We start from the raw sequence: 14,473 nt of genomic DNA, 5'->3' as shown, positions 1-14,473 counted from the left end.
GAATGATCAATAAATAAATGCATCGTGCTACTTGTTTTCGAATAAATATTTATATGGCCTTTTGGCATTAAAGAATCACAGTGAATATGCATGAAAGTACATTGTTCTGTTTTCGATGTTCCTGACCATGTTCTTCTTTCAGACAAAGATGACTATCAAACCTATCATCAGCAACTAAGAAGGCGGAGGTTTGGCGGCGTAAACAGTTAAGGAGAGATGAGATCAACGTTCTGCCGAAGGACCCAACTGAGGTAAAATAGAAAGCAAATTGAAATCTCTCACAGACCGCAGAATTAAAATGTTGCAGGCTCGGTTCGAAAGAGCAATTTCACGGGGGATAGTGGAAATGCATACTACAGTCAATGCCTGCTGACCTCGACTTGAGCAGAAAATTACATTTAAGACGTATAAGTTTGTCAATCATAGCATGAACTTTCAACGCTAAAAAGGCACTCACAAAAGGAAAATCGACTTCTTAACAAAATGGTTATTTGTTATGATAATATACCATATATCATATATAATTATAATTATATTATTATATAAGAGTGCTTTACAAGTATATTGCCCCGATCATCGGGTTATAAATCGTCCGTCAACATAATGCGCTTGTTGCAGCCTGGACACGTTGGCTTTCTTCCCTCTCTGGTACTCATTAACACACCTTTAGAGGAGCAATATGAGGTGAGGTTCTTGCTCAAGGAAAAACGCGATGCCCATAACGGAATTCAAACCCGTGACCTATCGATCTGTAAGCCAACGTCATTCCACCGGGCCACAGCTCCGCACATGAGATTTAAAAGTTCAGTGTGTTTTCTTTTTCGATTTACAGATGGTTAACTTATTTATAAGTTCTCCCTATGTCATGGCAGTGCGACAGCAGTGGAAGAACGGTAATCCTTCCGTGTGGAGAGAAATGAGGGGGATACTGCTAGTGGAAATGGTTGTAGGAATGGAACGAGGTGCGGGAGTTACGCAACATGAAAGTAAGTAATATCTGACTCCTGTTTAAGTCTTTGCTACAGCTTTGAGAGGTGTTGCACAGTGTCTACCAAACAAAAGATTCTACTATGTTTGCTTGGTTGCCTTCTGTGTACATATATTATGTCCATAATCAGAACTATACCCTTACAGAAGCAAGCCTCTGTGGCGTACATGCTGCGTATTTGCTGTGTATATGCCGCGAACACAGTAGTACGCCAGAGGAGTACATTTTACATACACCGCATGCCGCGTACTATTTCGACGAGTACACAGCATGTACGCAGGAGGTCACTAGTACACTTCAAGTATGCAGCACATACTCTGAAAATTTAAGGAGTACACTGCATGTACGCAGGAGGAACTTGTACAAGAAAATAGTACACTGCATGTACACAGCAGATACTTTGAAATTTGTGCAGTACACTTCATATACGCGGGAAAGACTTCTACAATTTCTTTTGGCATTCATACTTTGTTTTTTTTTATAAGTTAAAGTCTGAAGTAAACTTCATATACGCGGGAGGGACTTGTTCATTTTCTTTTGGTGTTTATACTTTGAATTTTTTTAGGTAAAAGTCTGAAGTACACTTCATGCAGGAAGGATTTGTACATTTTTTTTTTTTTTTTGGAAGCAAGAACTTGATTTCCGAGTAACTTTTATCTTAATAGCATAGAATAGTTCAGATTACCGGTATTCTGAACAATGAAAATTTGCCAAACTATTTAAAATGTTCATTTGTGAAGCTTACATCTTAGTGATTTCTGAGCTGCACCTTGCATGCAGTGTAAAAATATATTCTTTTTCATTTTGAATTAATCCTGGAGCTTTCTAACTTGGATAATTGAAAAGCCTTATTTGAACTTCATTGCATTACATTTTGTAATACATGAAATAATTACCAAGATAATGCCTCAACAGTGCCCGAATGAGAAGAATTAATAGCTCTCACTGTTATTTGAATACTCGATCTTAAGCAAAACACCATTCTATCATGTTTTATAAAGGCTTTAATGCTCATTATGTTAACTCATTAAGGCCTCACCAAATTAAAAAGTTGTTCATCGGATTTGCCGCTCGTATATTTTCAGAACATTTTTGGCTAATTGCGCTCGCCCCATTGGAAAAAATCAATCCAAAATTTTTTGGTGCGCTACTTTTTACGGACGTAAAAAGTGTATAAATGCTTATATAATGCCAGTCCTAGATAATGTTCTCAGATAGATTTTAATCAAAATAAATACATACTACGCACACATCGTCTATAATAAATCATAACACTTATATTTAGTTGCATTAAAGTTGTTTCCCCTTGATGCAGTTACGCCATTTTCTTCAAATGTTTACCAAATTACATGCTACAAAAATTGATTTATTTCATTGAAAAGTGGATGAAGAAAAGCATACTGATTTATTTGATAACATCAATCTACATTATTTTGGTAAGGGTAAATACTTAATGATGCATGTCACTTATCTTTTTTCTGTTTTTTTTCTGTCCTAATGATCAGCATTTGCATACGAAAGTTGGTGGGGTAAGGAATTTACATTATCACAGCAGTTTCGCCACAAGAGTGCACAGCATGTATGCAGCAGGAGTACACAGCATGTACGCCGCAGGGGTAGTACACCGCAGGCTCAATTGCATGTGAAAAGTGTATGTGCCGCGTATATGCTGCGTACTATTTCCCGCATACTAAATTCCTCCAGCGTACATCCTGTGTACTATGTAGTCCACAGCATGTACGCAGCAAGTAGTACGCGGCAGAGCTCATTTGCATGTCAAAATTGTACTACAAACGTACTATCGGTGTATGTGCGGTGTATATCCTGCGTACTATTTAAAGCCCTTGATTTCAGTACACATCATGTACGCATCATATACGCTGTATGTACACAGCAAGAGTACGCAGCAGGCCTTTTTCTTCTGTAAGGGTACAACTGTCAAGGAAAAGTGACTTTTTAACATTACACACACTATCAATTAATCTGCTATATAGTGGACGCAACTTGACCCCGATGGTTGACCTTTGTATTATAATACATAATGAGGTACAACTTATTAGTAAAAAGGAATGTACGTAAAACACTTAATCTATCTGCATTTAAAAAACACGAGCTGCACGAGAAAATGGAAATATAAATTTGTGTAAATATGAATTAGTGTATTGGAAAGTTAAAAAAATACAACTGTATACTGTATACAAACTAATTCCATATAATATATACGGCTACCCTAAGCACCCCCTTATTTCTACAATGAAACAAGCAAATTCGATGAATTGGTATCCCCCGCCGAAAGGGTTTGTGGTGAGGAATGGCAAAAAGATATATCCGGCAAAAAGTTAAGGATGTTAATAAGAAGCAAATAATTTCATTAGTCAAAATCAATTTAACAGAAAACAAATGTTTAATTAAAGAGTATATAATAAATGTATGATACTTTGATCCTGACTTAAGAATTTATTTTGAATGGGATATGCTTACTGTAATAAGCTTAGCTTTTAAAATTAAATGCAGTTAATTGAAATGTGAGTTTGAAGTTTAACTGGAATGAAATACTGTCTTTGAGTGGTTTGGCACCAGGTGTTGCTGTTTTACATGTACATTTGAACTTAAAAGATCAGATGTCCTTAAGAGAACACAGGTAAGATATCTTGAAACGGCTGAGGGCAAGGTTTGTGCAGTCACAACTTAACATGTTGAAGGTTTGAACATTTAAAAAAAAAAAAAAAAGGAATGGAACTATATATATCTATATATAGATATATGTATATATTTATTTTTTTAGGGGGTGGGGGTGCAGGGGAATGGGAGAGGAAACAAAATTTCACATGTTGATTATAAATATTGATTGAAAATTAAAAATTTTTTAAAAAAAAAAAAGGTAAAAGGGTGAAGTTGGAGTGGGGGGGGGGGTGTGGGCAGAGGATGCATGATCAGTGGTGGGCATGACTGGGTGGGGAAGTGAGGTGGGGGAATGGTACAACCTAGAAGGTTTGAAAAAAAAATTTTTTTTTTTTGGGGGGGGGGGGGGGGGAGGGGGTGTGACCAAGGCAAGTGGGTGACCAGGTGTGGGTGCGCAACTTCACATGTTTATAATAAATGTTCACAGAAAAGAATGAAAGAAATTTAATGAAATTCTGCCAAATGGTAAGTTTGTAATGTACAAATATGTGGATTTTTAGACAATTAAAGGGCAATAACTCTGAAGTTACAAAAAGAAATCCTTACAAAATTGTCTGTGCACAACCACATTATAGGGCTCTAAATTCTGTTAAAGTTTCATAGTTCTAGGTCAAATATGTCAAAAGTTATGATGCAGAAATTGGCATATCTATAGATCTATAGTACCCTATATAGTTAACACTAGAAACTTCTAAGGGCCATAACTCTGGTGTTACTTGGGCAATCTGTCTGAAACTTGATGGGCCCCATAACCTCATAGTGGTGAACATGTATATGAAGTTTGTTTGAAAAAAATCTAAAATAAGGAATGAACTTTTTTTTTTTTTTTTTTTGGGGGTGGTGGGGGGGGGGGGGGGGGGGGGGGGGGGGGGGATAAGGGGGGAGGTGTGTGATCAAGGTAAGGGGGTGACCAGGTGTGGGTACACAACTTCACATGTTTACAATAAATGTTCATGGAAAAGAATGAAAGAAATTTAATGAAATTGTACCAAATGGTAAGTTTGTTATGTACAAATATGTGGATTTTTATACAATTAAAGGGCAATAACTCTTAATTTACAAATAAATCCAAATGAAATTGTGTGTACACAACCACATTATGGTGATCTAAATTCTGTTTAAGTTTCATAGTTCTAGGTCAAATATATCAAAAGTTATGATGCAGAAATTGCCATATTTATAGTACCCTATATAGTTAACACTAGAAACTTCTAAGGGCCATAACTCTGGTGTTACTTGGGCAATCTGACTGAAACTTGACGGGCTGCAAGAACTCATTGTGGTGAACATGTATATGAAGTTTTAAATAAATATTCCCAACCATTTCCTAGATATGGCTCCGGACGGATGGACGGACGGACGGAAAGACGGAAGGACGGACGGAAAGACGGACGGACGGACGACGCCAAAACTATATCCCTCCGACTTTCGTCGGGGGATAATAATCGATATGAATAATCAGCCTAAGGTCAACCATCGCGGTCAAGTTGCGACTACTATACCCTAAAGCACTGTATGAATATCACCTGTTTGTTTGGGAATGCCACTATCAACTGTTTTTCAGGTGTGCAAATACTAATTGGGTATTACAATCTTCTGTCCATTCAACTTTCAAAATTCTTGTATCCCGGCACAACCAGTTTTCGACCGCTTAACAAGTTTTCTGTGCAGTTTTGTACAAATGCAAGTCCAAATCTTTGGTTTAATGTCTAACACGTTCTATCAGCATAAGTGCTATGAAAGCATACCATTTAAGTTTCAAGTTTCTTACCGATCAAATCCCTGGCATGATGGTTTTGAAAGCCATCGGTAGGAAGTCGTGCTGAAAATTTACAACCTAAATTCGACCACAGGTGGTATTTTCCTTCCAGCAAAATGAAACAGTACTAAACATTTACTGTAGTTTCATTACAACATGGCAAACATAGAACACCCAAAATTCAAGTCTGGCAACAAACACCAAAACCAACATGGCAGATCAATATACTGTAGGTACACTTGCCTAAATTGGCAGCTAAATTACAGGGGGTAGGGTAAAGTAAATGGCAGCCAAAATTTAGTGCATTATCTAAAGAACTGTATCATGTGCTCAATTACCCCAGAGAACCAGTGTGTCACATCTGCTACTTTGATAGCTGTCACAGATGACAATGTATTATATAACTGGTAAGCTTTTGACACTCTGAATATTTCAAATTGCTTAGAAAATGATGGAAACTGTTGCAAGGACAGGCATCATGATTGCATTGTCAAAATAATTTAATAGAAGTATGCTTCATAAGTCTGGCAGTAAGCATGTGTTAAGCAATAAACATTTAGTGCAAAAGATATATAAATACTGATATTGACTTAAGCAAGAATAGTTAGTAGACAAGGAAAGATGCAGGTTTTTTAGTAATAAGAAAAACCTCATGGAAACATAGTACTGCTACATAAATGGAATTTATATAATTTTCCAAGTACCCTAACTGAAGGAGAATAGGTTCCTAACATGTTCTGTCTCTGCTGTGAACAGTTAAACAATCACAACTGATAAACTTGGCTTGTACAGATTTTTATTATACAAAGTCCTAGGCGGTCGAAAATAGGTTGTGTGGGGATACAGATGCGCTGCTGCATATACCACCCTGACCGTATTACGGGGCAGTATAAAGATATATATAGATAAAGCGGCATGGTGCACCATATATAGATTTAGATGCAAGGATCGCTACACACTTTCTCTCTACCTGTAAGACATTGACATGCTCGCCATGCCATGCCAAATTCAGATGCATGCCTATCTGTAATGCCTTGCATGGGCTTCAGAGATAATCATCTCTGTACAACCTCCAAATGTAACAGTCTCAAAAAAAGTACAACCTTGAAAGGGAATCAGTAATTTTAACAATTTTGCAACCAAGGCCACCAGACACGATGACTGCTACACTTTTATAAAACTCACTTAAAATTGTCTTTTTTCAGCTTAAATTTGCTGACACACGAGATGGCCTTCATCTTTCTACAAAATTATTTATGGCGGATGCCAATGATTTCTGCAGATCTGTGAGCAACAAGAAAACAACAAAAGAGTTTGTTACATCTGTTATGGACACCTCTGGACTAACTTCAAGTAGGTCATAGTGTTAAAAAAAATCATGTGATAAATTGTTCAAATTATAAAATTGCAAAATTTGTGCAACTGAAAACACTTAAGCTATATATGATTGTTATATAACAAAATAATGAATACACGTAACATAAAGAATAATATTGGGGATCAAGGCTTTTCCAATGAATTTTATTGGCAGTGGAAATATTACCAGGAGTTAAGATTGACAATTGACAATGATCAACTCAAATTTTTATAAGATCATCCGTGTATAGAGGATATTACACAAGTGTCTTTTTCATATCCATGTGAGGCTGTTCCACGCATTTTATCAAATTATTCAACAAGTTTATTGAATTCAGTGTGTAAAGTCACAAAATTAATGTTTGTTAAACTTTTTTGGCCAAAAAGAAAAGAATCTACTATCTTTTACTATATAAACAAGTCAATTTAACCAACGTCTCCTATACTATAAATGACTGATGTCAAAATTTTATTAGCCAAAGGCTCAAGGTGAGCTTTTCTGATCAGTCACCGTCCGTCGTCAGGTGTCCGTCGGTAAACTTTTACTTTAAACGACATCTCCTCATAAACCGCTAGGCCAATTTCATCCAAACTTCACAGGAATGTTCCTTGGGTGAAGCTCTACGAAAATTGTTTAAAGAATTGAATTCATGCAAAACTGGACATGTAGCATTGTTTAGTGGACCTCTACTAAAGTTGTTTAAATCATGACTCTGGGGTCAAAATTGACCCCACCCCAGGGGTCACTTGATTTTACATAGGAAAATCTTCAAAATTTTCTATAAATAAACTAGAAGGCCTACAGCTTAGATATTTGACATGCAGCATTGCCTAGTGAACCTCTACTAAAATTGTTCAAATCATGACCCCAGGGTCAAAACTGGTCCTGCCCCAGGGGTCACTAAATTTTACATAGGAAATCTTGAAAAATCTTCTCAAAAACCAGAAGCCCTAGAGCTTAGATATGTGACATGTAGCATTGCCTAGTTGACCTCTACAAACTTTGTTCAAGTCATGACCCCCGAGGTCCAAAATGACCCTGCCCCAGGTGTGTGTGTGTATATATATATATATATATATATATATATATATATAAGAAAAACATCCAATGGGTTTCCTGTATCTGTATTTCTGTCTACCTACCAGTTTCATATAAAAATCATCAGGGCAGACATATTAAAACGGTTTATAAAATATATATTTATTTATTGCCATTACAGAACAAACTGAAGAAGTAAGATTAAAAAGAAAGAGGCCAAGGATGCCAACAGTGATGTTAGATGGAGAGAGTGTGCACAAGAAACAAGAAATTAAACCTTTGGGTAATGTTTTGTTTTGAATTTTTTAATTCCCATGAGCATAAATTACTAGAGGTAAGCTTTTGTGATTGCCCTGTGTCCGTCATCCGTCTATCCATTGTCGACAGTTTGACTGTTAACACTCTAGAGGTCACAATTTTGACCCAATCAAAGGAAAAGTATGTATGGTTTTGAGTGGCAAGATGAAGCTTGACACGAGTTGACCTTGGTTTTGTCCTAGTGACCTACTTTCACTTTTTTGTCATTACAGCCTTCAAATTTGGACCACATGCAGTTTTGTGCACTAAAAAAAACTTTGACCTTGACATTAACCTGGTGACCTACTTTCACATTTTTGAAGGTACAGACTTCAAATTTGAACCACACACATAGTTTCATGTTGTGAAATTAAATTCGACCTTGATTTTGACCTAGTGACCTACTTTGACATATCTCAAGCTACAGCCTTCAAATCTGGACCATATGCATAGTTTTGTGTACCGAAACAAACCTTGACCTTTACATTGACCTAGTGACCTACTTTCACATTTTTGAAGGTACACTGTAACAGGCTTCAGATTTGGACCACATGCATAGTTCTGTGTTCCAAAATAAAATTTTACCTTGATGTTGACCTAGTTACCTACTTTCACATTTCTCGAGCTACAGCCTTCAAATTTTGCAACTTGCATAGTTTTATGTACCAAAATGAACTCTCACAGCAATATTTCTTTAATTATTTCCCATTTTTACTTAGAATTACACGTTAAAGCTCTGATGAACTTTCAGTCTATCTCAGTTATTGCTAAATGGATTTGATTCAGACTACAAGTACTTGTTCCACCTTATCAACCCCATTATATGACATACGGTCTATAACTCCAACACCAATATTTCATGAATTATGTCCCAATTATACTTAAAAGTTCAGGTGAATTTTTCATACATATATATTAATTTATTTTTGTAAGTTTTGTTATACCTGAAAAGAAATGAATATATAAGCATAGAATTGATGGCTGTAGGGAAGGAGGAGGCCAAAATATATTGGGGTATTGGTCATTGAAAAGTACGGTTTAGTCAGGGAATTTCATTTTCCCAACTAAATGGCAACCCTGATAAGGGATTGCACATATCCATCCATATGTCAATTCTTTCATCATGTTTAAATCAGCAGACAAAATTTTCAACAATCTAGTTACTGAGTCAAAATTTTCACCTTATAAGACAAAATGCATACATGTGTTAACAGGAACAAAAGAGGTCCGTCTTGATTACATATTAGACGTGGAGAAGAGCCTGAGTTTGAGAGACCTAAATATGGAGTGGGTGAACCATTTAAAAAATGAGATTATCAGAGACCCCACAGTGGTAACAACTGTTCCTCTGCTGTTAAAAGGAGACAAGGTTAGTCTACATCTAAAATTGATTTTCTCAAATGAACTGCTGGTTAGGAGAGCATAGAGTATTTTTGTCAATCTCCTCTTCATTGCTTGTCAACTTGTTAACAAATAGAATTCTTCTTGAAATAAAACATCCTTAAGGATAGAGTCCTCACAATAAAATAAAACACATTATAACACGATCCGAATCATTTTCCTATTAAACAAAGACGGCTTGAAACAATGAATTATTAAACAACAATTCACTGTTCTGACATCAAAATTATTACGTCATAGCTTCAAGCGGTGTAGCGGCCCGCTAGAAAAGAACCCGAATGAAAATGGGCAACTATTTAATGCATGCCGACAACGGTGTACTTTAATGTCCTTGATAACGTGTTAGAATCGAAATAATATATGTCATTCAGTGATTTGCTCTTGAATAAATCACTGTTTGTCGTTTAGATGTGTAGCATTATATCACTTGGGCTGCGCCCTCGTGATATAATTCCTTCACATCTGAACTACAAACAGTGATTTATTCAGCGACAAATCAGCAATGAGATGTATCATTTCTTAAACACATGAAGTATTAACCAGGGTATCATTTTCTTGAAATGTAATATTTTCTTAAAATATAAAGAGAAAAAGTTTGTATTGATCATATAGAGAATTGTACATCTATTGACAACATTCCTGATACAGTTGTTAACTTGCAGAGTATATTTATAGGTATCATCAATAGATCACATTGAGGAGGATGCAAAGTTCTACCCACTGGGAGGATGCCATCTTATTAAAGCAATAAAGAGTGCAGAAACATCCATTAGGTAATATACATAATTCTAACTTGTTTCAATTAAATTTTTCTGTTAAAAAAGGAGGCTGAAAACTGTGAATTATTGTACAACGTAAAACTGCATAGAAGCGCACTGGTAAAGAAACCAATGGAAAACAGGCAAATATTTAATGAATGCCATCAAGGATGTACTTTAAAGTCCTTGGTAATGTGTTAGAATTGAAATAATATATCTAATTCAGTGATTTGCTCTTGAATAAAATCATTGTCATCCATATTCGTATTATTATATCACGGGATGCACGCTCGTGATATAATTCCTTACTTCTTAAATGATTTTCAATTGTGTAAATTGAAAATGTAACTCAAAATGGTTGGTGTTCAATGTCTATTTATGCTGGAGCATCATACTTCATTTATTAGCATACTAAAATTAACAGTTTTCTTCATGAAAACAGCAGCAATTGTAAATATCAGTTGAAACTTACATAAAATTTAGATCACCATAATGTGGTTGTGTACACACAATTTCGTTTGGATTTATTTTGTAACTTTAGAGTAATTGCCATTTAAATGTATAAACATCCACACATTTTGTGCATAACAAACTTTCAGTTATGTAGACAAACTTCATATTATTGTCCACCAATAGGGGCCTGTCAAGTTTCAGTCAGATTGCCTAAGTAGTTATGTCCCTTAGAAGTTTCTAGTATTAACCATATAGGATGCTATAGATATGGCAATTTCTGCATCATAACTTTTAATATATCTGACCTTGAACTATGAAACTTAAACACAATTTACAGCACAATAACGGGGTTGTGCACACACAAATTTGTGTAGATTTATTTTGTAAATTCAGAGTTATTGCCCCTTCATTGTTTAAAATCCACATATTTGTACATAAAAAAATTACCATTTGGCCATTTCAAAGGAAAAGTCGTGAACACTGTAGAGGCCATATTTTTGACCCAATCTTAATGAAACTTAGTCAGAATGTTTTAATGATCTTTAGGTCAAGTTTGAAACTGGGTCATGTAGGGTCAGGAACTAGGTCAGTAGGCCAGAGCAAAGAAAAAGCTTGTGGACACTTTAGAGGCCACATTTGTGACCAAATCTTAACGATTCTTGGTCAGAATGTTTGTCTTGATGGTCTCAAGGTCAAAGAAAACGGGGGTTGGAGTAGGGTCTACACTTAATATCTAATTTGATATATCATTCAATGTTTTATTTCAGAAGTATCAATGCACATATCTACACTGGACTTACAAATGAAGAGGCTCTGAAGGTGGCATCCATGCACAATATGAAAATGGAGCATCTGCCACTAAGTTTTCAGGTAACTGATCAGTATGCAATCCTTCTTTAACTTAATGTTTCATTAGGGAATAATGCATCAGACCTGTTGTATGTGATTACTGTTTGGACTTCAGAAACTGAAAAAGTAATTATTTCCTTCATAAACGCGTATGAAGTGGAACTATCGCAAACCAACCATTTTTTGGCCCAAAATTATTATTAATTATTTATTGTGAAAATACCCTTGTCATTTGAAACTTTTCTTCTCTGGAAACTAAATGAACTTTGGAGATTTCCTCATCAAATCACTTCAAAATTTACCATTTCTGTCTAAAACTTCTTCAATAATTATGAGTTTATTTTTCTCTTTCTTGACACTTAAGTCTGTTTATAGTTTTAATTAAAGCTGACATAAGCATTAAATCTGTTCAATATTCTTGAATTAAATAAGATTTTATCTATCATGGGAAACATTGATACCAGGTGAGACCTTTTAATTCAGTGGAAAACATTGCATTGGCCATTGTACATATTTTTTTCCAAATTGAATGACTACTTAAATACTGTTTTATATACTAGTTGATGTAGTATATTTGATATCAGACAGCAGCAACTTGAACCATGGGAGAGATTTCATGATTTGCCAATAATGGAAATATTTAGCACTGATTTGATACATCTTGTTTATATTATGAAGGATAAGGTGAACTTGGGACGACGTTTGTTAACACAAAATGGGACAGAAAATCTCCAAGGCAGGCTGGCAGACATACTGACTGCTGTGCTAGGAATGGTAAGGATATCAAAACATAAAGTCAGTTTCAATCAAAGATATGGCAAAGGGTAATTGAAAATGGAAATGGAAATTATTACTGTCTCCAGCCTTTCTTGAAACAAAGAGGTCAAAGAAATAGGCTCTGTCCATCTGTCCTTTTTTTCATCATACTTCAAATTATGTCTGGTCAGTAACTATGCCATCCATTAAGGGATTTTAAAATATAAAGGCATATAAGCTTCCCATCAATAAGACTGTGTGCCATGTGCAAGACTTTAAGTTAATAACATGCCATCCATCAAGGAAATTTGAAAGTAACGGGTACAAATGTTCCCTTTAATGACAGGATTTGTATTTCCTATGTTATCTAAGGTCAAGGTCACATTTAGATGACAAAGGTCAGATACCAGAGTTGTAAAGAGTGTTACATCTTCATGCACAGTGGAATTTTGATTTAAATCATCACAATTGTTAACCATCACAAGATGGACTGCACTTTGCTATGGTACAACGGGCATGTTACAGCCACTTTTTAAGTGTATTTTGCCCTATTGCTAACTGTTGAAGACTTTTGTGTACTTTTTAGCTCACCTGAGCCAAAGGCTCATGATAAGCTTTTGTGACTGCTCAATGTCTGTCAGTTGTCGGTCAACTTTTTCTAAAGAGGACCAAAATGGCCTTATATCATTCACTTGTTATTATTGCACAAGAAGGTCAAAAATTCAAAATGAAGATCATTCAAAAGAATCATGAGAAAATACAGCTGAAATTAAAAAGTTACCTTCCATGGGAGGTTATTAGTTTTCAACAGTCCGTCAGTTAGTTAGATAGTTAGTTAGTTAGTTACTTCGGTCGTTAGTCACAACGTTTACTTTTTGCATGAAGGTACTTTACTCGCAAACCACTGCACCCAGGACCTTCAAACTTCACATGCTGATAGTACTTATTGAGTACACCACCCCTACTAACTTTGGAGTCACCAGGTCAAAGGTCAAGGTCACAGGGGCCAACGTTAACTTTTTGCATGAAGGCACTTTACTTGCGAACCACTGCACCCAGGACCTTCAAACTTCACATGCTGATAGTACTTATTGAATACACTACCCCTACTGACTTTGAGGTCACCAGGTCAAAGGTCAAGGTCACAGGGGCCAACGTTAACTTTTTACATGAAGGCACTTTACTCGCGAACCAATGCACCCAGGACCTTCAAAATTCACATGCTGATAGTACTTATTGAGTACACCACCCCTACTGACTTTGGGGTCACCAGGTCAAAGGTCAAGGTGAAAGGGGCCAACGTTAACTTTTTGCATGAAGGCACTTTACTTGCGAACCACTGCACCCAGGACCTTCAAACTTCACATGCTGATAGTACTTATTGAATACACTACCCCTACTGACTTTGGGGTCACCAGGTCAAAGGTCAAGGTCACAGGGGCCAACGTTAACTTTTTGCATGAAGGCACTTTACTCGCAAACCACTGAACCCAGGACCTTCAAACTTCACATGCTGATAGTACTTATTGAGTACACCACCCCTGCTGACATTGGGGTCACCAGGTCAAAGATCAAGGTCACAGGGGCCAACATTAACTTTTTGCATGAAGGCACTTTTCTCGCGAACCACTGCACCCAGGACCTTCAAACTTTACATGCTGATAGTACTTATTGAGTACACCACCCCTACTGACTTTGGGGTCAGCAGGTCAAAGGTCAAGGTGCTGCCGGGGCATTTGTCACCATTATTGACAGCTCTTGTATCAGTATGTTTTCAGGTGAATGTAATGATTTTTATTCTATGCACACAAAAACAAAGTTACAGTTAATGATATTTGTTGAGCATCACTTTTTTGAGATTTAGGGTAACTATGAAACTTTAATGAAATATGATTTTAAAAATATTCATGACTTTTTGTCATTACACAATGAAATTTAATGCTAACCTTTTTAAACATTTTATAATCATTTTTTCAGAAAATAAACAGGAACAGTCTTTCCACTATAATCTCGGTATGTAAATACGAAGATGAACAATTTACACTCTTCCGCAAAATTGTTGCCGCTTCCGAACAAAGAGGAGAAAAGAGTGTAAATGCAAAGGTATCAAGATAGACATCATTCCATTATAATAT

At 36.1% G+C, this 14,473-nt stretch overlaps 2 protein-coding genes across 2 annotated transcripts in view; both read left to right on the top strand.

Moving 5' to 3' along the window:
* The window catches only part of LOC123524606 (uncharacterized), a 13,866-nt gene extending 13,688 nt beyond the window's left edge, over window positions 1-178 (top strand). The window contains exon 5 of the mRNA XM_045302910.2: window positions 143-178. Coding sequence (XP_045158845.2) covers window positions 143-178 — 36 coding nt within the window. The remainder of the gene's footprint in view (window positions 1-142) is intronic.
* Window positions 168-14,473, top strand: LOC123524605 (uncharacterized). Its single transcript, XM_053538719.1, has 9 exons — window positions 168-251; window positions 833-986; window positions 6,635-6,782; window positions 8,006-8,107; window positions 9,336-9,490; window positions 10,198-10,295; window positions 11,501-11,603; window positions 12,261-12,356; window positions 14,316-14,473. The coding sequence occupies exons 2-9, from the start codon at window positions 981-983 to the stop codon at window positions 14,451-14,453; spliced, it is 846 nt and encodes a 281-aa protein (XP_053394694.1). The 5' UTR covers window positions 168-251; window positions 833-980; the 3' UTR covers window positions 14,454-14,473.

This window comes from Mercenaria mercenaria, chromosome 3, assembly GCF_021730395.1.
Source record: "Mercenaria mercenaria strain notata chromosome 3, MADL_Memer_1, whole genome shotgun sequence".
Taxonomy (NCBI): domain Eukaryota; kingdom Metazoa; phylum Mollusca; class Bivalvia; order Venerida; family Veneridae; genus Mercenaria; species Mercenaria mercenaria.
This window is presented reverse-complemented; position numbering and strand designations above follow the sequence as displayed.